The 23,987-nt window shown below is 37.1% G+C and overlaps 1 protein-coding gene across 1 annotated transcript; it reads left to right on the top strand.

Annotated features, from left to right (window-relative positions):
* Positions 1-13,431: 13,431 nt before the first annotated feature.
* Positions 13,432-22,746, top strand: LOC103409869 (glutamate receptor 1.4-like). The gene is made up of 5 exons (XM_029098941.2): positions 13,432-13,682; positions 19,904-21,180; positions 21,300-21,600; positions 21,722-22,092; positions 22,249-22,746. The coding sequence occupies exons 1-5, from the start codon at positions 13,538-13,540 to the stop codon at positions 22,594-22,596; spliced, it is 2,442 nt and encodes an 813-aa protein (XP_028954774.2). The 5' UTR covers positions 13,432-13,537; the 3' UTR covers positions 22,597-22,746.
* Positions 22,747-23,987: the final 1,241 nt, after the last annotated feature.

Below are 23,987 nucleotides of genomic sequence, written 5' to 3'. Positions count from 1 at the left end.
AGCTGTGTCAGAGGTAAAACTGCATTTGTCTTGAGCAACTTTACATCGTCCTTGTCCAGTTATGTGTTGGCTTTGCTTATTTTAGTTTCGAATGGGGATTGCCCATTCTTTCTTCTCGACATTGGGATGCATCGGAAGATGAGTGTGTTCAGTCATTTTGAGGACGTCCCACTCCGTTTGGTTGTTATAGGCTTAGCAGGCTCATCATTATTTTTGCTTGAAGATGGCACGACTTCCTTTTCTTGCTTCTTAGGCATGGCTTGCCACTCTTACTTTTTAGGTGCTGATTTACTTGTGGATGTGATCTCTTTTGGAAGAGCTTCGGGCACTATGTCTTTATCCATGTTGAACTTACCATTCGCGAAGTGTGATTCGACTTCGGTGAATGGCTTGGTGTCGCCTTGTATCACCTTTACCATTTCTCGCTAGAACTTTAGGCATTGGTGGAGGGTGGACGACACTACACCATTCTCGTGGTTCCAAGGCTTTCCTAAGAGCAAGTTGTAAGAAGTTCTTGCATCAATCATGTGGAATAACATGCTTGATTTGAATTCGCCAATGGTCATCTCAACTTGAATCATGCCCATCGCTATTTGTCCTCCATGGTTAAAACCTTGGATTAAGATGCGGCTTATGGATAGTTCATCCACCTTGATGCCGATTGCGGTCATTGTTGACTTTGGCATGACGTTTATGGCCAACCCACCATCCACAAGCATGCGGGTGATTTTGTTCTCTCTCACGTACCCAGAAACAAAGAGATGACGGTTGCAAGGCCTTAACCCTAGTAACAAGTTTTCGTCAGTGAAGTTGATTACGTCAGTATATGGCATATTCATATGGCTAAAGCTTCAAGCCTTCGTCCTTGCTTTCTTGCACTTTATGGTCATCGAGACTCGCCAAGACCGCTACTAGTGATATTTGCATCTCCTTGAGCAATTGTAGTGCTTCCTCGATGCTAAAGTATGTTGGCAGGCCTTGTTTGGATGTACAAGTCTTCTCTTGCTTAACAACGATAGCTTTACCTTCGGGAATAAGTGGCTCTTGCTCCATAGGTTCCCTAGCATACGTTAGCTTAGCAACTTTTACGTCTTTCTTGGGCTTTCTATTATTACGGCGCTGGTGCTTTCTCCATTGTTCCACCCTTGGCGTTGTGGCTTGTGGTTTTGGCTTCCTTGTCTTTTTATAGGTCACCAATGTCCACCCTTCTTCATCATCGGTACGTACATTTTGGTTGCTTGCCCCCAGCGATGGTTGTGCAGAAGGTGTCGTGTAGCTTGAGCATAGATGAGAATGGGCATGCATTACTTAGAGAGGCACGAGATCGAAGGATCCAAACACGATCGTAGTAGTGTGTGTTGCGACCGTGTCTTCAAGGTCGTAGTAGTGTGTGTTGCGGCCTTGTTGTGCTAGCTTCATGATAAGCTCATTGAAGACGAAGTACTTGCCAATAGGATGACTCACAATATGATGGTATTTGTAGTATCTAAGACCAGTAACGCGATTCATCTCTTCGGAGCGTTTGCATTCGAGTAGCTCGATCACCTTCTTTTCCAGCAAGTCATCTAACATTGCAGCCACGTCAGAGTCAGGAAAATGGTATGCCTTCTACTCCAACTCCCTCAAGGTGTTTTTGTACCTATCTTGGGTGGGAGAAGGCTCGCCTCCTCATCTTCGTTCACTTTGTTCTTGGAGGAGATCTTGACAGACGCATAAGAGGTTTTGCTAGGGGTAGTATTGACGGTAAAAGCTTCCTTGGCGGGCTTCTTCCCAGTCTTGTCTACCTTTGGGGTGAACAACTTTTCCTTTTTTAAGTTGGTGATCGGCTCCTTTTTTCTATGATTGGCAATACTTAGCTCCACATCGTGGGAACGAGTTGCCAGCTCCTCAAATGTTCTCAGGTTTATGCCTTTGAGGATGTAATGTAACCCCCAGTGCATGCCTTGAACATACATCTCAATGGTAAAGGTTTCAAAAAGCCAATCTTTGCAATCTAAACTGAATAAACGCCATCTATTGATGTAGTCGACGACAAGTTCATCTTCCACTGCTTCGTACTTGTCAGCTCCAGCATGCTTACAGTGCGACGGATGCTATAGAAGCGGTTAAGGAATTCCCTTTCAAGCTGGTCCTAACTGTTGATGGACTCAGGCTCGAGGTCAGTGTACCATTCAAAGGCGTTACTCTTCAGCGAGCACACGAACTGCTTGACAAGGTAGTCTCCCTCCGTCCCAGCATTGTTGTAGGTTTCAATGAAATGGGCAATATGTTGTTTAGGATTGCCTTTTCCATCGAATTACATAAATTTAGGCGGCTGATAGCCCCTTTGGCATCCTCAAGGCGTTAATCTTTTTGGAGTAGGGTTTTGAGTACAACATGGAGTCATGTGAGCTTCCTTCATATTACGCCTTGATCGTGCTAGTGATCATCTCCTGCAGCTACTAGATAAAGAGAGATCCCATGAGCGTTGTTACTTGGTCCAACTTCTCCTTGGCTTTTTCTATCGGAGGCTCATTATCTTCGTCAATTTATTTCTTTTTTAGATTAACCTTTAGGTCGTGGTCAGCTTTTTCGTCATGTTGTGCCTCCAGACGATTAACAAGTGTAGCAATCTGCAAGTCCTTTTCCTCCATGGTTCTTGTCAGCCTTGCGATTGCTTCACTCATTTGTGCCAGCTGCTCTTCGATTAAAGTTTCACCAATAGTCATGACTTGCATGGCTATGGGATATGAGCTGTTGCTCGAGTCGGCATCAAAAGTCAACAACTCGAAGTACCTTCTTGGGCTTTCTTCCCTCTGCGCCCTTAAAGAGGCCAGAGTGATCACAGGCTCGTGCATCAGGTGCTCTTGCTCCTTTGGCAGGGTTGATGTAAGGGTGGAAGATACGTCAAATAGGGATATTGCCTTGCTTCGGGTTATGATGCCTAAAGCGCCACCACTTGCGACAAAGACGTTCTTATTCTTCGCGTTGGTTATGGGAATAGCTTAATCCTTTCTTGATGCCATGTATGTTTCTTGTGGATTTGAAGACAGAGATGAGAGGCAAAGATGTCGCACTGGGCGTGCCAAATTTGTAAACACGAAAACTCTATAACAAATGAAACGAGAACACGTGTATAAAGTATATTTGTATTGATGAATTTGTAGGTTACAATCTCTGTTTACAATTTTCCTCTGATTCAATCTTCAAATTTGATGTAGATGTATAGGTTGTTGATCCAAGGATTGCGATGACTTGATCTCAGATGAACGGTTGAACGATTGCTTCAAGTTTTGAGCTTTAAACAAAGCTTGGATGGTTTTCACCTCAAAGCTGTGGTAAAGGTAGAATTGATGTAGGACTTCGTTGATTCAATGGTCTTGACGACTTGATCTTGAAACAAACATCGTTGCAAGTTTTGAGCTTGCGACAAAGTCTTGAAAGAATCGGCACAAGTGCTTGTTGATTTTTCAAGTGAATGCTTTAGCTTTGGTCGAAAGCAAGCTTCGGCTTTGGTTGCGCGTTCTTCAAATAGAGCTTTGGCAGTGTATTAGTCTTTAAAAATTTGTGCAGAGGTTCTTCTCAATGTGTAATTTTTCGACCCATTTGTGTGTCTTAGGTCCTTGTATTTATAGACTTCCAAAGCCATGCCTTGGATGGATTTGGCCTTGATTTGTGTCTTGATTCGTCCATGGGAGAATTTAGGCATGTTTTGTGTCTTTATTTCAGCCACTTTCCCCTATGTTGGCAGAAATTTATAGTCCTTGTTGCTTATTTTGTGAGCAATCTTCAATATTTGCTTGTTTTATGAAGATGCTTTGGCTTTCTTTCTGGTTTTGTGAGATTTTGGGCCCCTTGCCGATTTTAAGGATTTCTTCCCCCTTTTGCCGAGTTTTGGAGAAGTTTTATTTTTCCTTTGCTTGATTTGTGCCACATGTTATTGGTTACTTGTCCATTTATGATGAGTTATATGTCACGTAGAGCTTTATGATGCATCATTTGTATGCAACGAAATTTATATGTCTATATATATGTGAACACATAGTATGGGAGAGACATGATTCCGTGATTGATTAATTCATTCCAAGAAGCAAAAATATTCTTCTTAAAGAAATTGAAAACAAGATTCAAAGGTTTTAGTGGTGTTGCAGGGGAAAAGTTGTTATGGACCCCATTTGGTATCCTATAAAAAATATTCATCATTTCTCCATACTTTCTTAAAAATGTCTCTTGAAAACAATTTTCTTTATGACTCTTAAATTGGACAAAGAGATCCAAAGAAAGGGGATCGCAGGAGAGGGAGAACGAGGAGAAAGGAGGAAAGAAAAAAAGAAGGAATTGGAGGAGAGAGAAAGAAGAAAAGAGAGACAGATTCGAAGTAAGAGGGGAGGAGAAAGAGAAAAGAAATGAGTGGGTTTTAAGTTTAAAAACTACGGTTTGGTGGTATTGCTTTTCACTTGTGAGTGAGAGGTCTTCAGTTTGAATCTCATGGATGGCGAATTCGATACCAAATTGGGTTGCCCATTGTGTGGTTTAGCCGAACTCTCTCTCCCCTTAGTGTAAAATATATCATTGTACTAAAAAATGGTTTAGGGTTTGTTTGGTATTCTATTTGAATCCAACTTTTTAAACTCAAAAACAGTTTTTAAGTTTTAAGTGTTAAAAACGTGTTTGGTATGATTCTTTTAAAAAACTGGACTCAAAATTAACTTAAGAATTAGCCTATTTCTTAAAAACACCAAAAGTGTTTTTTCAGAGTTTTTAACTTTAAAGATCACTCTTTCTCTCTTCCTTTTTCTCTCACACCTAATCCCTTATATTTTATCTTTATCATTTCTCCCATTCAGGCCCGGCCCAGGCCCAGTGCCACAGGGGCAACTGTCCAGGGCCCAAAACTAAAGGGGGCACCAACAAAAATAACCCAAATAACTAAGTATTAAAAAAAAAAAGTCCAAAGCCCAGATAGGGGCTGGAGGGCAAGAGCCCAAGATATGTTATAAAAGGACCACTTGGTCTAGGACATGACAAATAAAAAAAAAAGTAATACAAAACAACATCAAAGGACCACTCGGTCCCCACTAACCCTATTCCCATATTCCCACTCCCCCTTTCCTGATATCCCCCCATGTTCTCCCCATTTCCCTCCCTGCCGTCAGACTCTCTGCTCCCTTTTCAGCTGCACAGAACCTGTCCCTCCTCCTCAGCAGCGCCAAGCCCATCACCATTCATTGGTTACTGCAAGTGCAAGTGCCAAAAGCATTCACTCACCAACAACCCTTTTGAGTTTTGAGGTAAACTAATTTTTAAAATTTGAATTATCAATTCATAATTTAATATAAAATTTTGCAAATGACATAGAATTATATGATAATTTATGTATAGAATTGTTGTTGTTGATGAATTGAATTATTTTATTTCATTTCAAACCCAATTTTTAGGTTTAATTTTTATAATATGTTAGACTATATGTTCGTATTTTTATAATATATAATATTTGTTGGAATGATAATTTTGATAGGAAATTTTTGTTATATCATGTGTAGGTAATTTTTGCAAACAAATTATCGAAGCCATGTCTTTTAGGAAACAACTCTCTAGTTAAAGACTTTTGAATCTATTTCTGGCTTCTTGTTTGATGCACCGAAGTTAATTTCATTGGATGATCAACAGCTAAAAGAAAATTGTATGAATCTTGAAGCACATTTGAAACATGGAAATACCATGGATGTAGATGGAGCCGACTTGTGTTCTGAATTACAGGTGTTGCAAATGATGTTACCTGAAGAAGCATTTCTCTCTAATAACCCTTGGACATCCATGGAAATAGCAAACTTTGTAAAAGAAACTGACATGTGTCCTATTGTCTTGATTGCTTATCGTGTACTGTTGACTGTACCTGTGACTGTGGCATCTGCAGAAAGAAGTTTTTCAAAATTGAAATTATTAAAATCTTACTTGCGGACCACTATGACTCAAGATAGGCTAAATGGATTAGCAATCTTATGCATTGAAAAGGATGAGATTGAAGACTTGGAGTATGATGATATAATTGATGATTTTGTTTCAAAAAATGCTAGAAGACATTTTCTTAAAGGTTGAAATTTCAAGGAGCTTTCCTAGGAATGGTTGTATATGATTGTATTTTTGATTGTCGGAGTTTAGGTACTATGTCCTATTTTCTCAAGTAATATAATTTGGGCGTGAGGGCTTAGCCCCCCAGCTTCGACTGGGTTCCAACCCTCGTTAAATATTTTTTTTAAAACATATATTTCAGTATTAAAAAAGGGCACATTTTGAGTTTTCGCACTGGGCATCCAAAAACTCAGGACCGGCCCTGCTCCCATTCCTCCAATCTTCTCTCTTCTTCGATCCTCTCACATCCTCTCATATTTCTCTCTCTCTCTCTCCTCCGATCCACTCTCCTATTTCTTTCTCTTCCCTTTCTTTCCTTCCCTTTCATTTTCCTCTCTAACCTCTCTCATTTTTCTCTCTTTGAATTTAGAAGTTCACACTATAGGATGAGTTTTTTTTTCTTTAAAAACAATTGTGAATTTCATACCAAACTAGTTTTTGAATTTTAAAGAAAATTGTTCTTAAGACATGTTTTTAAGAAGGGTTTTGCACAATGATGAATTTTTTTTAATAGGAGACCAAATAAACCCTTAAAAGCTAAAAAAACTCACTTTTAGTGTTTTTAGAGAATATGCCTTTTTTAAAAAAAAAAGTTATTCTTGAGTTCAGTTTTTAAAAATAGTCATACCAAACAAGTTTTTAAGCCCTAAAACTTGAAAAATGTTTTTGAGTTAAAAAAGTTGAATTCAAGTAGAGTACCAAACAGTCTCTAATTAAACAATTCGGCCAGGTTTATAGTAATCGTGTGGGGGGTTTTGTTGTACTTATATTGATCACTTTAGCATCAATGATGACTTTCAAATACAAATAAATCCAGACGCAAAATACATAGAATTCCACAGGGTTTTTTGTCATATTCCGGGCTCGACTCCGCTGTAGCACGATATTGTCCGCTTTTGGCCCCGACCACACCCTCACGGTTTTTTTTCTAGAATTCGCACGAGAACTTCCCAGTGGGTCACCCATCCTGGGAATGCTCTCACCCAAACTCGCTTAACTTCGGAGTTCCGATGGAATCCGAAGCCAGTGAGCTCCCAAAAAGCCTCGTGCTAGGTAGAGATGGGAATATACATATAAGGCTTATAGGATCCACACCCCTTGACCATGTGGGATGTTACAGTTTTACCCCGAGGAACTATAGAGAACTATGTGAAATCCACAGGGTAGAAATATAATTCAGTTGGAAGAGTTTCGCTATGCTTAATCAAATGGGAAGTAAGCATGGTGATATTTCTGTTATAATTGAGATCTCATACATAAGGGCCTTCCTAGCAAAGTATTCTGCTTGGTACTCCATGATTAAACCTAGCCAAGTCTACACAACCAATGGTTTTGTCTCTGTAAATAACCTCCCTAAATGTTATCATGTATATATTCATCATGTCATACAAATTGGAATTCTGGCGTCGCTCGGCCACATTAGGGCAAGAATGATTCATGGTTCATATTGACACCAAATATAAGTTTGAAAAAAATTAAAAAAAATTATGTTTTAAGTACTTTCAAGTATTCTCATAAGCTTTTTGTAAGTTCTTCGTTGTTTGTTTTCAGGTGTTCCCCAAAGGTTCCAAATTGGTTCACGACGTGTCGAGGCAAATTGAAAACTTGAGAGAAGAAAGAAAGCTTTTGGAGATGGAAAATGCATGGTTTCATGGCAATAATCTTATCCTCTACAATTTGGTGGTTTATTCCTTGTTAATTAGTAACTTAGTAGGGTTTATTAATTTAGCTTTCGCTCTTTCCTTGTTCTTAATTTTCTCCTTTAAAGATAAAAGCCATGCTGTTTCGTTAAATATACCCAGCATTATGTTTCCTCTCTGAAAAGTAAGTCGCTTGTAGTTGAGAAATATGTAGTTGGATAACTGATTCGACGAAAACTACTGTAGTTCTTCTACAACATAGCATCCAATGGAAATGAAAAAATCATCAGTAGTACATAAATGGTAGTTCTGTTATGCTGATTTTTTTTTGGGCATATTAATTGATTTGCCCTCTAAAATTATCATTTAGTCTCATTTAACCCCTTGAAACTAGTTTTGCCTCACTTTACCCTTTGAAATTGCCATTTTCATCTTATTTAGTCTCAATTCACTCCTTCATCCATTCTGTCAAATAAACACTAAGTTAAAGGGTAGTATAGACATTTCACTTTTGATAGAACCAAAGATAAGCCCATGCTTGTGAATCCAGTCCTTGAGTTCAATTCACAACTAATCTTCTTGGCGACGATGACAATTTGTCATAACCTTGGAGAAAGTCCCTGGGTATGTAAACTAAGGAGAAAAGCTCTTGGATTTGAACTATTGTTGCAAAAAACTGGAAATGGGATTGTTTTAGTGGAAGGTTGGAGATAAAAGAGTGTCAACAATGTCTCTTTGATTTAATGTCTATTTGACAAAAATATGCTGAACTAAGACTAAATCAGGTTTAGGAGACTAAATGAGACAAAGATGTCAATTTTAAGGGTAAAGTGAGGCAAAACTAGGTTCAAAAGGTAATATGAGACTAAATGTCAGTTTCAAGGGCAAATCAATTAATGAGCTTTTCTTTAAGATAATGCTCGAGAGATCAACTATTTAGACTAAATTTTGTAAATCATATGACGTGGTTGTTGATGATTGAATTATTACTTAAGTGTTGATTAATGCGCTTATTTTCTATTGATGTCTCATCATATGACTTGTAAATTTGGTCTAAAATGTTAGTCTACCTAGCATTACTATTTTTTTTCTAAGGGTACGTAGTAACTAAGTCAGCTTTAAGTGATTCGCTAGCAGATTGAGGGAGTGAGGTGCAGTTTGCTATACCTTGTAAGAATTTGTGAGTTTTGAATTTGATGAATGCAAACCAAGCAACAGTTCTTCAACTTCAGAAGTACATACATCAATCCTGGAGTCTATTAGTTCAGTTAAAACTTTTCATTTTGTTTAGAATTTGGTAAAAAAAATAATTGAGAAAAGTTAATGATGAGTTTAACAGTCACAAGTATTCATGCTCGCGCGTTGCAATTGGAGAAATTTATTGGGTAAATAAAAAAAAATATACTACCATATGCTTGTGCAAGAAAAAAAATAAGAAAAAGAAATCTTATTTATTCTCTCCTCAAAATGAAATTAAAGCAATATTAAAAAATAAATTTTCTACAACAATACAATTAAGTGTGCTTACATATTATGGCATTCAACTCACTATCTATTTGATGAAAATGAACTTGACGTACTAATGAAACCATTAACCCTAAAAAGAAATTAGATCCTTTTAAATGGACCATAACTAATTGTACTAGACCTAATACCAACTTAAATGGACAAAGACATTACTCTAACCAAAGAATACCACAACGCCAAATCCACAAATCCACACCACAAGCCATGTAAGACCCAAACCCACAAACTCACACTATAGCCCATATTTATATAATTAAAAAAGAGAGTAAGAAATGGCAATTTCGTATTTAAAACCAAATTCCCCCCCTTACTTGCATTATAGCTAACCCCTCCCCAAGTTTAGAATAGAGAGTATATTTTTCTTTTTTTTTTGTTTGCTAAAGATGGAAGAGAACTGTGTGACCGAATTGGTAGATATAGAAGAGCTAGTGAAGGAGATGGCAGCTATGAGAGATTTATAAGAAATATACAAGGAAAAATGTACAAAATGAAAATCTAGGTGTAGTTACTTTTAATCTAGGAAATATGCGCATTGGGCCTTCTTTTCTTCACCATAGTCAAACGACTTTGAATTAAATTTTGCAATTTTGACATCATTATCTTAAAAGACTTAGAAATCCACTCCAATTGGAATTACTCCAAAATTCCTTTGTTTGATTACTTTTTGCTCAAAGTAGATTCGCATGTTATACAATTAAAATATATAACAAAGTATCAAAATTCAACCAAAATAACCAATAAATTATACTTAAGAACAAGGTAAAATATACAGTATAATATCCACTCATCACCTTGTAAATGGCTATCCGAGCATTTAGGAACCCCCTCTAACACTGTTTGGGTGAAGGAAATAAACTTGAAATTTTGACAAATGTCAGAATTTATAAATTGACATATACAAATTCTCTTGTTTGGATTCATAAACATAGAAGTTTAGAATTTCTGTGTAAAAAAAAATGGTATTTGGAACCTCCAATTCCCAAGTTTAAATTCCATGTAAGTAGGTGTCATTTCCAATTTCTCTGAGTAAGAGTTTAAAAATAACAAATTCCGTATTCAAATTCCATTGTTCTTTTAGGTTAACCAAACATAAAAATTACAAATTTTAGAAAATAAAATTCCTTCATTTTAAAAATCTTTAATAATATTAATTTTCTCATCCAAACATAGTGTTGATGTCGCGTAACCAAGGCCCTTGTAGCTAACATTGTGCATTAAGGAATCAGCTGCAGTGCTAGCAGTGTCAGTTCCACGTCCATGTTCATCTTTTGCAGACCGGAATTCTCTAGACTTTTTCCATGGCTTGCTAATCACAGCAAGAAACCATTGATGAACCAACGGAATGCTCATACTAAGGTTCTGAATCCCATTCTAACCATTTACTGGGAAAAGCGAAAGCCGTACTCATCAGAAAAGTACAAGGTAATAAGGTTCAAAAGTTAAATTTTACCAGATCACTATGTATGTTGAGTGCTAGGTCATGGATACGGTTCTGGATGGATGAATCTTCTAATTAAGTTCAATAGTCTGATGAATCTTCTATAGTAGGGTGAAGTGTCGTTTTAGCTTCTGAACTATCATCTCAATTAAAATTAGGTTTCTGAGTTATTATTTTATGTAAAATAAGTCCTTAAAATCACTAAAAATTGCAAATTTCATCCCTACTATTATATTCAAAGCTATTTTATCCAATTTTTTGTTAACTTAAGTCACTTGACATACATTAGAGTGTAATACCGTCATTTTCTCGCTTATAAACCCTTAACATGTCATATAGTTTACGAATCGAACGTCTAATTTATCCTCCAAAGTTAACTCCATACACTATTTCTTTATAAAAAAAATATCAATCTACCTTCCAATGTGTATCACATACAAGTAACGTAACTTAAATTAACGAAAAATTGAATATAGTAGCTTCGAATATAATATTAATGATGTAATTGACAGATTTTTGTAATTCAATGACTGATTTTTCTGGAAAAAAAAAAATAATTTAGGGACTCAATTTTCACTCAAGTGATAATTCAGGAATTAAATTCGCAGTTCACCCTACAATTAATATTATTGAGAGAACTGTGAAATTAATAAAGTTTGTATATATAGGAAGCCTTTAAGAGAAGGAATCCCCACTTTTTTTTTTTTTTTATAAAAATGGGGATTAGTTATGCGGTCTACACCATATCGAACTTTAACAATCCGAACCGTCTATTTTTCAAGTTACATCTCATAGATCACCCTTGCAAAATATTATCCAAATTGGAAATATTTAAGATAGCTAATTGGGTTTAAAGAAATTAATGAATACTTTGTTATATAAGAAACAATGAAATTTTATCTTGATAATTAAATAAGCAAATGGTTTCATAATGAATTGAATTTTTGTAAAGATGATCTACAAATTGAGACTTAAAAAATAGATGATTTGGATCATTGAAGTTCGATATGGAGTGGATCTCACATCTAATTCCCTTTCTTTGCATATAGGGTATGCGTGTGTGTCACATCCCATCCTTGGGCCCCCACCACATCCCAGGCTCAATTCCACCGTAGCACGATATTGTCCGCTTTGGGCCCCCACCACACCCTCACGGTTTTGTTTTTGGGAACTCACACGAGAACTTCCCAGTGGTTCACCCATCCTAGGATTGCTCTTGAGCACACTCGCTTAACTTTGAAGTTCCTACGGAACCCGAAGCCAGTGAGTTCCCAAAAGGCCTCATGCTAGGTAGAGATGAGAATATACATATAAGACTTAAATGATCTACTCACCTGGGCGATGTGGGGTGTAACAATGTGTGTGTGTGTAGATATATATATATATATATACACACACACACACACACATATATATATATATATATATATATATATATGTTTATATTACTATTCTGAATCGTATATTACTTGCTGAGCTTAATTAGCACTAGCATTTGCCTACATACTTTGTGTGTATGAACATATTTTTTTAGAAAATTGGAAGGAGGGAGGGAGAGAGAGAGAACATGGGAGGAGTGGGAGGTTTTTGTTTTTGGTTTATTTATTTATTTATTTATTTATTTTTAATAAATATTAGAGGTATTTTAACATCACATGTAGGTGAGGTTTAAATAAAAATAGTAAAATTTGGACATGTGAAATTACATTATTGCCCATCATTTTTTTGTGTGATAGAAAACTAATTTATCTTTTCACTTTCTTTTGATTGACAATAAAAGTTTTATTAATTAGTAGAGATAATATACGTATATTTTTTTAATTAATAGCCGGCTCACACGGTGAGAAAGGAAAGTCTTGAATCTTTGCATGCAAGTTCTCAACCGTTGAAAGCTAATAAAAGAATTAAAAATAGAAGGAGCAAGGAAATGAGACTCAAACCATGAAAATGACCAAGTCTTCGGTCCGAGAATAATTGCCAGTTTTAATTTCGTCTCCATAATTGGTTTGTATGTATGAATGCTCTTCTCACCCATCAGATTTCCCACCCACGTTTTAATGAAAATATTTATGTAATGAACTTGCAAAATCTCTCTTAAAATTCTTGAAAAAAATGTCATTGATTGCAATACTAAGTATCATTATATCGTAATATTAAGCAACACTAATTGGTGACTTTTTAAGAAAATCATTTCAAGGTAACTAACTTAAGCACTCCAGAATGGGAGCTAAATAAAATTTCAAAATCGGCTTCAAAACGCGTCTTTATTGGGAGCTCATTTTTTACTCTCAAATATGGTAGAAACATATTTATTCATTTTGAGTGGTTTTACAATTCGCCTCAAATTATAACACTAATATTTATTTATTTTTAGTGTACACTATAACCATATCATACCTCATATTATAACACGTTAAAAATATATCACATGAAAATTGCTCCAAGTACTCATAAAATATTTCACGTAATTAAATTTTAAGCCATGCAAGTTAATAATGTTTCTACTTTGCATCCTCAACTAGCATGTTTTTATCAACATCGAACAACTTGCTTGGTCAACCTTTCACGTTCTTGAACTTCCTTAAAAATGTAGTAACTATTTTGAAGCATACATACATACATACATACATACATATATATATATATATATATATATATATATATAAGCTAGAAGATATAAACAGATTAAGCATTGGAAATACATATGGAGTTTGATCAAAGGAAGAAACAAGCCATCCTCTCAATATTTCTCACCTTCTTTAGCCTTGTCAGTTTTTTATATGGCGAAATTGAAGAAACTCATGTGGGGTTGATTCTTGACATGGGATCAATGGAGGGAAAGATTGTTCGAAGCTGCATTTCGGCAGCTTTATCTGATTTTTACCATCTGCATATTGACTACAGCACAAGAGTTGTTCTCCACAGTAGGGATTCCAAAGGAGATCCTCTACATGCTCTATCATCTGGTGAGTCATTCATTTTTAAGTAGTTTTGTAGAATTTGATTCAATATTTATGGGGACTTTCAGGTACAAATATTTCTTCTTTAGCAGCTTCTAGCTAAAGCGATAGTAACTAATCATTCAATTCATTCTAATAGGTTTTTCCGATTAGAATCCGTGTATACTTAAAGCGATATTAATTCATCTATACTCAACTATAGATATAGCACCACTTAATCTATTTAGTTTTGGTCATATATATGGCGAGGATGATTTAATAGTTGTTTTGAGTTCGATATCTATTTGTCTGACCTATTGTATTAATTTCACACCCCTCCCCCTTCCTCCAACCTATATGACCATAATAGCATTGTATATAAAACAAAAAGTACACATTTATACGTAGGAAATAAGTTATGTTCCCTATGTCGGCTGTTTAGCGTGATTCAAGGAGATTTGGGATAGGTAACTTGAGTGTTAAGTGTAGTTTGACTCACTCAAACTCCGTTATATATTTGTAACCTGCGTATGCTCTTATCTCACTTGTTGTGATTTTCCTTCAACAAAAATATGGCTGATGAGAATTCAGAGGATGAAAGCACCATTGCTTCTCCTTCTGCTCGTATCGCTGAAATGGATATCAATCCAAATCAATGACTCAGTTCAATGTTACTGAATGAGTTTAATAATTTTCCGTGGGCAAGAGCTGTTAGTCTTGCGCTAGGTGGAAGATCCAAACTTGGTTTCATCGGTGGCAGTCACCCTGCTCCTGAAGTTACTTCCCCATAATATGGAAGGTGGCTTTGTAAAGATCAATTGGTCATGTCATAGTTGCTTAATTCCATGGAAAGGAAGATTGCTAAAATCTTCAGCTATTCAGAGTCATCTCTCACTCTCTAGACAACTTTGAAGGAGATTGTTGACCCTAAAAACTACCAAGTCTACGTGGCGCGCAGGCCGAGTAATTAGTAAGCTAACTACGTCCTTAGGTTGTATGCGGGGCGTGCCAACTAGTCAGCCAAGCTCGGCCGAGGAGTAAAATTTGTTGATGTTGCGTTGGATGCGCTGCTGACTTCTCGATCTTACGACTGCGGCCGAGGAAGGAACACTTTCGGCCTTCGGGTTTTAGAGCCTGAAAACAAGGCTGCTAGTTCTGCGAAGTTCACAAATCGTCGACGCCGGATTCGGTCACAGTGATTATATTCGTAAGAGTATAAGCACGCTAAATAGACACCATAGTATAAGGACACAAGTATTCAAAACGAATATACGTCTTGATTGTGAAAGTAGTTCGGCCGTCAGAATGCCGAACTCTAAAACCTACTTGCAAATAACCAATCATAAACAACTCGGCGTTCGATGTGCCGAGCCCAGTAACTTGTAACACCTCACTTTGCTGAAGAGGCTAATAAGATGAACTCTGCCGATAAGGATTCGAAAATCCTTCTCGACTGAGACTTGGATAGATAACCAGTCAACCCTGTCGCAATGCTGTTTATCTAAACTGGAGGCGCTTCACGGTCGGCTGATTCTACGGCAACAGTGCTGTTTATCCAAACTGAAGATGTTCGCCAGTTGCCTTCACAGTACTGTTTATCCAAACTGAAGATGTGTTGGCGAAAAAAGAAAAACAAAAATCTCAAGGTTGTTAAGAGGTTTCGCGTAGAGCGAAGGTTTGCACAGGGCAGTTTGTGTGTTGAATTGGAAGGGGTTGTTTCGATGTCTTTCCTCCCTATTTATAGCAGCCAACCTGTATTGAATCCCAATCACTCCCAGATTAAAACTCATTTCCCTGATTCAACCTTATCTCGGCCAATCCTACTCCTACTAGGACTTTGAACATAACTCGTTATCATGTCGTATTCAATTCCAGCATCATGATCCTGTTGAAACTCCTTCTCATGATAGGACTCACCCACATCCCCAATTCCCGATGGGATATATTCAATTTCGACTGCGCGGCCCATAAGCTAGATAACCCTCAACGACACCTATACAAGGCCTCTGGGCTGAGAAAAATTTTAAACTCGACCCAACCAACACTAGGACGAGAACAATTCTAAACTCGGCCCAAAACAATATTTTTAGGCCCAAACAGAGATGTATGGTAATCAAAACAACTCTGCACTCATCTTTCAACTCAAGAAGGATATCTCCAACATTCAACGAGAAGGTAAAACTTTTGTTCAACATCTTGGCTTTCTGAGAAGCATGTGGAATGAGCTGGATGTCTACAGACCTCACACAACTGATCGGACAGTGCTTCTTACAAGAACTAAAGAAGATAAAAAATTTCAATTGATGTCTAGCTTGAGCTCAGAATATGAGGATTTGAGAAGCCATATCCTCATGAATCTTGAGCTACCATCCTTCACTAGCATTTGTGCAACCATCCAGCGTGAGGAAGTGAGAAGAAAAGTAATGAACAGTGGTACAAAAACCAATGTGACTAAAGTTAGGGCTTATCTGACAAATGAAAAAAGGTACAAAGGAAAAAACCTTCATTTGAAGTGCCTACAATGTGACAACATCGGGCATGTGAGAGATAAGTGTAGATCCTGCATCCAGAGCTCAAGCCTAAGTCCATGAAGGATAAGACTGCACAGAAGACTAGTTAAGCATATCCTCGTGCCAACACTGCATCATCTTCATCTATCAACAATTTAGATCCTTACCAACAGTTCACTGCAAATCCTGCTACTCTTATAAATGAGTTTGCAACCTATCTCTAATAGAAGAAGGGAAGGGAAGATTGAGTTGTTGCTGGGCAAGTTTGCAGGTTTTTTGGTCGATGCTAATCACTTACCTTAACAAGAGATGAAAGGTATCGTGAATGCTTTCAAAACTGCTCTTAAAATCAATGAGTTGCATGATTTTAGATTCAAGTGCCACAGATCATATGGCTAATCACGTGTCAAAAATTGCATAAATTTGAGAAACTTCATAAACCATCACATGTGTCTGTAGCTAATGGTGACGGTGCTAGGATTGTAGGAAAGGGAAAAATTCACTTGATATCAGACCAAATAGAGTCTATGGCCTTATATGTTCCTTCGTTTCCATTCCAACTTCTCTCAGTGGGAAAAATCACAAATTCCTTAAACTGTTTACCCATTTTTTCACCAGAAAATGTCATCTTTCAAGATTGTGTCACCAAGAGGACGATTGGTGAGGGGTTTTACCTAGATGGTCTCTATTACATATTGAAAAGCTCTCCCAGTGGATTCCAAGTCAAGTCTAAGTCCATCCATGTTTCCATTCAAGATCATTCATTATGGCACCAGCAACTAGCTCACCATTCTCAATGTGTTTTGTCAACCTTGTTTCCCAACTTAAGCAAAGAACAAATTCACTGTGAAACTTGCCATATGTCAAAGGCAAGTAGACTACCTCTAGGTTCATCTTTGTCTAGAGCTTTTCATCTTTTTGAACTTGTACACTCTAATATATGGGGACCAACTAGTGAATCTTTTGATGGTTACAAATATTTCATAACCTTTGTTGATGATTATTCAATAGCCACTTGGTTATATTTGTCAAAATCAAAGAGTGAAGTGATGGAAGTGTGAAGTGATGGAAGTGTTTAAGGACTTTCATAACCTTGTTAAAAATCATTTTTCCTTTTAAATCAAAACTCTAAGGTCTAATAATGGCACCGAATACATGTCACAAGTCATGACTCAATATTTGAGCAACAATGGCATCATACATCAAACTAGTTGTGTTGGCACACCCCAACAAAATGGCATTGCCGAGATCTTCTTGAAAAAACTAAGGCCTTGATGTTCCAAATGAATGTACCAAAGTTTTTGGTCTCAAAGTGTTATGGCAACAACTTACCTGATTAACAAGTTACCTAACAGGGTTTTGGGGTTCAAATCACCAATGGAAATGGTCAAAAACAGAAAAGTGGACTTGTCACACCTTAAGGTCTTTGGATGCATTTGTTTTGTCCATGTTCAGCCCTCCATTGCCAAGGACTAAGATACTTGCCACTAAAGTCACTCAATCTAATGCAATGGTGCATGCACATCACACAAAGTCCCCCGCTATAACTAACCAACCAGATTCAAGTGATAACACCAACACTTCAGTTGAAGATGAATCTCTCCACAGTGTTGCATCTGAGGAATCTCCATACAAGTCTCATTCTACTGGGCCTCGATGAAATCCCATTCGTGAAAGACATCATCTAGTAAGACTGCAAGACTTTGTCACTTACAAGCCAAGGCATCCACTGTTCAACTATGTGTCCTATCAAAAAGTGTCATCTAAATACACTGATTTTTGGTGTAATGTATCTGAACATGTTAAGCCTCAGTCGTTTCAAGAAGCAATCAATCACAGGTTTGGCAACAAGTTATGCAAGATGAATTGCATGCCCTTGATCAACATAAAACCTGGAGCATTGTGACACTGCCCAAAGGAAAGAAGACAGTAGGTTGTAGGTGGATATACAAGGTTGAATTCAACTCAGATTGGTCCATAGAAAGACACAAGGCAAGATTAGTGGCTCGTGGCTTTACTCAAATATTTGATGTGGACTACAAAGAAACCTTTGTTCTTGTTGCAAAGATGAACTCAGTGAGAGTACTCATTTCAGTTGCCGTTAACAAAGGGTGGCCTATGTATCAAATGTATGTAAAGAACGCCTTTTTACATGGTGATCTTGAAGAAGAAGTCTACATGAGATTGCCCCCAGGTCATCCTCAAAGTCATGAACATGATGTTGTGTGTAAATTGCACAAATCGATTTATGGTCTTAAACAGTCACAAAGAGCTTGGTATGCCAAGCTCAGTTCAGTCCTTACAAGTGTTGGTTTTAAAAGAAGCAACGCAGACTCCTCATTATTCGTACGCACAGGAACTGCTGCGAAATTGGTAGTTCTTGTATATGTAGATGATTTGATCATTACAGGACACAACTCGGAAGAAATAAAGGAGCTCAAGCATTCACTACAACAATGTTTTGCAATCAAAGATCTTGGAATACTGAGATATTTTCTTGGCATAGAAATGGCAACCTCTCATAAGGGTTTCTTTCTTAGCCAGCAGAAATATGTTTTGGATCTTCTCAAGGAAGCAAACATAAGTGATGCTAAACCTGTCTATGCACCTCTTGACATCAAGCTCAAACTCAGCTTTGAGGGGCAACCAATTTCAAACATAATATATTATCAGCGACTGGTTGGTAAGTTGATATATTTGACTATTACAAGACCTGACATAGCCTATTCAGTAAGCATTGCTACCCAATTTATGCACTCTCCCATGATGGAGCATTTTAATCTTGTCAAAAGAATACTTCGGTACCTAAAAGGTTCAGTGGGTCGTGGCATAATCATGAAGAAGCATGAGAACACTCAGATCACAGGTTATTGTGATGCTGATTGGGCTGGTAACTCTATTGATCTTAAGTCTACAATTTGGTATTGCACATTTGTGGGCGACCATCTTGTTACATGGAAAAGTAAAAAGCTAGCAGTTGTTGCAAGATCAAGTGCTGAGGCTGAATATCGAGCCATGGCATCTACTGCATGTGAACTAATATGGTTGAAGGGTCAACTATGTGACTTAGGTGTCTTCACTCCTCAATCCATGTCTTTTTTCTGTGACAATCAGGTAGTAATGCACATTGCTTCCAACCCCGTCTTCCACAAGAGAACCAAGCACATTAAAGTTGATTGTCACTATGTTCGTGCACAAGTACAATCATAGGTCATCAAAACTCATTTGTCATGAGCTACGATCAACTTGCAGACTTATTCACTAAACCATTAGCCCCACATTAGTTTCAAAAGCTTCTCGGCAAGCTTGGATCAATCAACCTTCTGGATCCAGCTTGAGGGGGAGTATTGAAAGACCTCTAGTTACATAGGGTTCCTCATGATTAGGGTTTCTTGGTATTATCTGGGTAATAGGGTTTTTGTCAACCCTATTAGTGTTTTACCTAGTTATAATAGCCGTTTATTTTCTTCTTGTTCTTATCAACTTGTATAAGGGTCTTATCTTGTTTGTCAACTCCTTAATCCAAGGAGCTTAGTTATGTTCCTTATGCCGGTTGTTTAGCGTGATTCAAGGAGATTTGGGATAGGTAACTTGAGTGTTGAGTGTAGTTTGCAACTCACTCAAACTCCCTTATATATTTATAACCTGCGTATGCTCTTATCACGATTTTTCTATAATACAAAATCAGACACTTCAAAAGTCAACATTTAATTTAACTTTCAGTTGTCACAAACACAGCTCTGCATCTTTTGGAAAATATAAAAGTTGAAGCAATAATTGGTGCACAAACAAGAGTGGAAGCAAATCTTTTGGCAAATTTGGGGGAAGCAGCTAAAGTGCCCATATTGTCCTTTTCGGAACCTAGCTCTCCTCTTCCTCTAAATGACGATAGATATGCCTTCTCTGTCGGGATCGCACAAGATGAAACTTCTCAAGTTATGGGGATCAATGCCATCATTGAAGTTTTTAAATGGAAGGATGTCATACTTCTGTATGACAACACAGAGTACGGGAATGACATGATTCCAACTTTGGCAAGTTTCTTTCAACAGAAAAATGTGTATATAGCACATAAAAGCTGTATTGCTATATCCTCAACAAATGAACAAATATTTGAAGAACTCCAAACGCTAATGAAATTGAAGACAAAGGTATTTGTTGTGCACATTTCACACTTGCTTGTGCCTCGCCTTTTCTCAAATGTAAATAAGTTAGGAATGATGAGTGAAGGCTATACTTGGATTCTGACATCAGCTAGCATGAATTTCTTGCATTTCATGGATTCTAAAGTGATTGAATCAATGCAAGGAGTGGTAGGTTTGAAGTCTTATATTCCAGTATCAACTAGGCTGCAAAATCTTACTTCAAAAGTGAGGAACAAACTTTACATGAAGGATCCCAATATGAAAGTAAGTGAGTTAAGTGCAGACAAAATCTGGGTGTACGATGCAACTTGGGCTCTAGCTGAAGCAATTGAAAAAGCAAGTACTAAAAATTCTAGTAGATCCAAACATGGAGTTGTGCTACTAAGAGAAATATTGCAGAGGAGGTTTAAGGGTTTAAGTGGTGAAATTCAATTTCCAAAGGGGAAACTGATTTCGGGTACATTAGAGATAGTAAATGTGATAGGAAAAGAGGCAAGAAGGGTCGGATTTTGGTTTTTTGAAGAAAAGACCGAGAAAGCTCAGTCACACATACTTAACAATGGCAGAAATCTTCTTTTAAGCAACCACTTGAAAACAATTAGATGGCCAGGAGGATCTAAAAGGCAATTGAGTAGTGAAATAAAATTGAGAATTGGTGTTCCAGTGAGAGTTGGGTTCAAGGAACTTGTGCGTGTGGAGCATGATCTTCAAACCAATAGAACAAATGTCACTGGGTTCAGTATCGATGTGTTCAAAATTGCAATCAGTGCGTTGCCGTATAAAGTACATTATGAGTTTTTTCCATTTGAGAATGAAAATGGAGTTATGGCGGGGACTTACAGTGATCTTGTTTACCAGGTTTATCTCAAGGTATGGTCAATTAAGTAATGATTTTTCTGTTTTACCTAATCTATCTTTCAGTATCTTATCTGAATTTCTTATTTAATTCTTGGGCTTCCTTGTCACATGTTGGGGACATGATACACTAGAATTACGATGCTGTTGTGGGAGATATAACGATCACATCGAACAGATCTCAATATGTTGATTTTACAATGCCATATACTGACTTAGGTGTGGGAATGCTAGTCCCAAATCAAAAGGACATGTGGATTTTCTTGAAACCTCTTTCAGCATATCTTTGGATAACGAGTGCGTGTTTCTTTATCCTTACGGGTTTCATTGTGTGGGTAATTGAGAGTCCTGTCAACCAAGAATTTCAAGGCACACCTTTGCAGCAAATCGGAACAATATTATGGTTCTCCTTCTCAACCCTTGTGTTTGCTCATAGTAAGTGCCCTATATATCTCATCGCTTATCTAGTTCATGTTATTCCTACTTTTATTTCAGCTACTGGCGAAATGCTCAACTCATAAAAATGTTTAAGATCTTTATTTGTTAACTCCTGTAGGGGAGAGGATACTTAGCAACTTGGCAAAGTTTGTAGTGATAATATGGATGTTTGTGGTGCTGATATTGACATCCAATTACACCGCTACTTTAGCATCAATGATGACAGTTAAACAGATACAAATGGACTCAATTGGAAACTATATAGGTTACCAATCAGGTTCATTGGGAGTGATAGTGAACTTGAATTTCAAAGGGATGAAGCCATATCGTTCAGCTGAAGAATATGCTGATGCTTTATCAAAAGAAAGCAAGCATGGCGGTGTTTCGGCGATAATTGATGAGCTTCCATATATCAATATCTTCCGTGCAAAGTATTCTTCCGACTACTCCATCATTAAAACCAAGTCTATCACCAATGGTTTAGCCTTTGTAAGTGATCTATCCCATTTGTTACATGCGTTCCGGAATATAAAACTCTATATAATTAACAACTTTAAATTACAAACAAGAATTTGTAACCAACAAGAAAAAAAATTATACTTGTATAAGCTTATAATAAGTTGTTCATACATCGTTCATCTTCAGGCTTTCCCTAAAGGTTCGAAATTGGTCGAGGACTTATCGACACAAATACGACATATGAGAGAAGAAGGACAGCTTTTAGACCTGGAAAAGACCTGGTTTCATAGAAAAACAAGTCTTATGCCGGACGATAGTATGGAGGATAATAATATGAGTAGTCCCTCCAATACTCTTGGCCTCCACGACTTTCTTGGTTTATTCCTTGTCAGCGGGGTTTCGTCCGCTGTTGCACTCTTCGTATTCTTAATCTTTTCCCAAACATTTAGAAATCTGATTAAAGGACAACTGCAGCAAATTGGAGGACGACTGCAGCGTTTAAGGATGTTCCTCTCCAATGTAATTAGTACATGAAACTGAATAAACCAATGACCTATCGAACTTGATGTCCATAACCACTAACTTGACAGATTTGAGTTGCTTCTCAGTTTGGTTGATTATATTGTGATGTATGTGTATCGTGTATAAACGATTTCCTACTGCTAAATTTGTAGAGGATCTGCGACATGCAGTTTCTCATAATGTATTGTGTACTTACAAGGTACTTGTTTTTTCTACTCACCAAGAAAAGAGGTAACTATTTTGTTTTACTTTAGTTATGAATGCATACAAAATTCTTTCACCTAGATACTACTTGGAAGCCATCTGTGTAGTTACAACATAAACTAAGCTGCGTGAGGGAGTATGAACTCGCTATTCACGAAATTCGAATCTAAGACCTCTCATTACAAGTGAAGAGGAATTTACTTAACTATAGTACTAAATGACAAGAAGCTAATATGGAATAGTTTAGTAACAATATATCTACACTAAGCGGTGTGGGAATAAATTTATTTCAAACTCGTCATCTACGAAATTTGAGCCTAAGACCTCTAAAAAAATAGCAACATTTCCTTTGCGCAAGGCTCGCCCTCATAAAAGCTTCAAAAAATTTTAGATAAAAATAACATTGAAAAAATTAAACAATAAACTACAACTTTTCTTTCATAATCTTTGTATAAATAATATTACAAACTACAAAGACTAATTTGTCTACGACGAGGTTTCATTTTATCGTTTTATGCTTCTAAATTCTACACATATCAATTAATCAAAACAAAAAATCATATCAATTCATGAAACTTAAAAAATATAAATGAACAAACAACTTCATGATCCAAACAATATGAAAAAAATCATAACAAATTAACAATAACTATAATCTATTGAACTTAACATTCGATTAATTTTGGCTAAAACATAAAATTTACTTAAATTTAATAATGAGGGGTTGAGTGGTGGTGGAGAATAAACAGCAGACTGGTGGTCCGGGGACTTGGTCGTGGAGAGGAGACAAGAGACAGACAGGTGCTGGTGTGGACCTTGTGATGGGCCTGATGGTGGTCTGTGAAGACTGGAGAGTAACCGATGGTGGTAGTCTTTGGTTGGGTGGGGTGGGGATTGGGGAATATGATTAGCCAATTAGGGAGTTGGAATTGGAATTGGAAAAGTTCTCCCCTTGAAAGTTGAATCCTTTTTGTTTTTATAATAGAAAATGGTGAAAACTATATATCAAAGAATGGGGCTTAGGAGTCTGTCAGTACTACGGTCTAGTGATATTCCTTGTCACTTAGAAGTGAGATGTCTTAAATTCGAATCTTGTAGATAGCAAATTCGATGCCAAATTAGGTTGCCATTGTGTGGGTTAGTTGAACTCCTCCTTCCTTTAGTGTAAAATATATCAATGTATTTAAAAAAAGAACAAA

Source organism: Malus domestica, chromosome 02 (assembly GCF_042453785.1).
Source record: "Malus domestica chromosome 02, GDT2T_hap1".
Classification (NCBI taxonomy): Eukaryota; Viridiplantae; Streptophyta; class Magnoliopsida; order Rosales; family Rosaceae; genus Malus; species Malus domestica.
This window is presented reverse-complemented; position numbering and strand designations above follow the sequence as displayed.

Coding starts and splice junctions, on each gene's coding strand:
- LOC103409869 (XM_029098941.2), top strand. CDS start 13,538: ATGGGATCAATGGAGGGAAAGATTGTTCGAAGCTGCATTTCGGCAGCT. Junction 13,683..19,903: donor TCTACATGCTCTATCATCTG/GTGAGTCATTCA, acceptor TCACAAACACAG/CTCTGCATCTTTTGGAAAAT. Junction 21,181..21,299: donor TTTACCAGGTTTATCTCAAG/GTATGGTCAATT, acceptor ATGATACACTAG/AATTACGATGCTGTTGTGGG.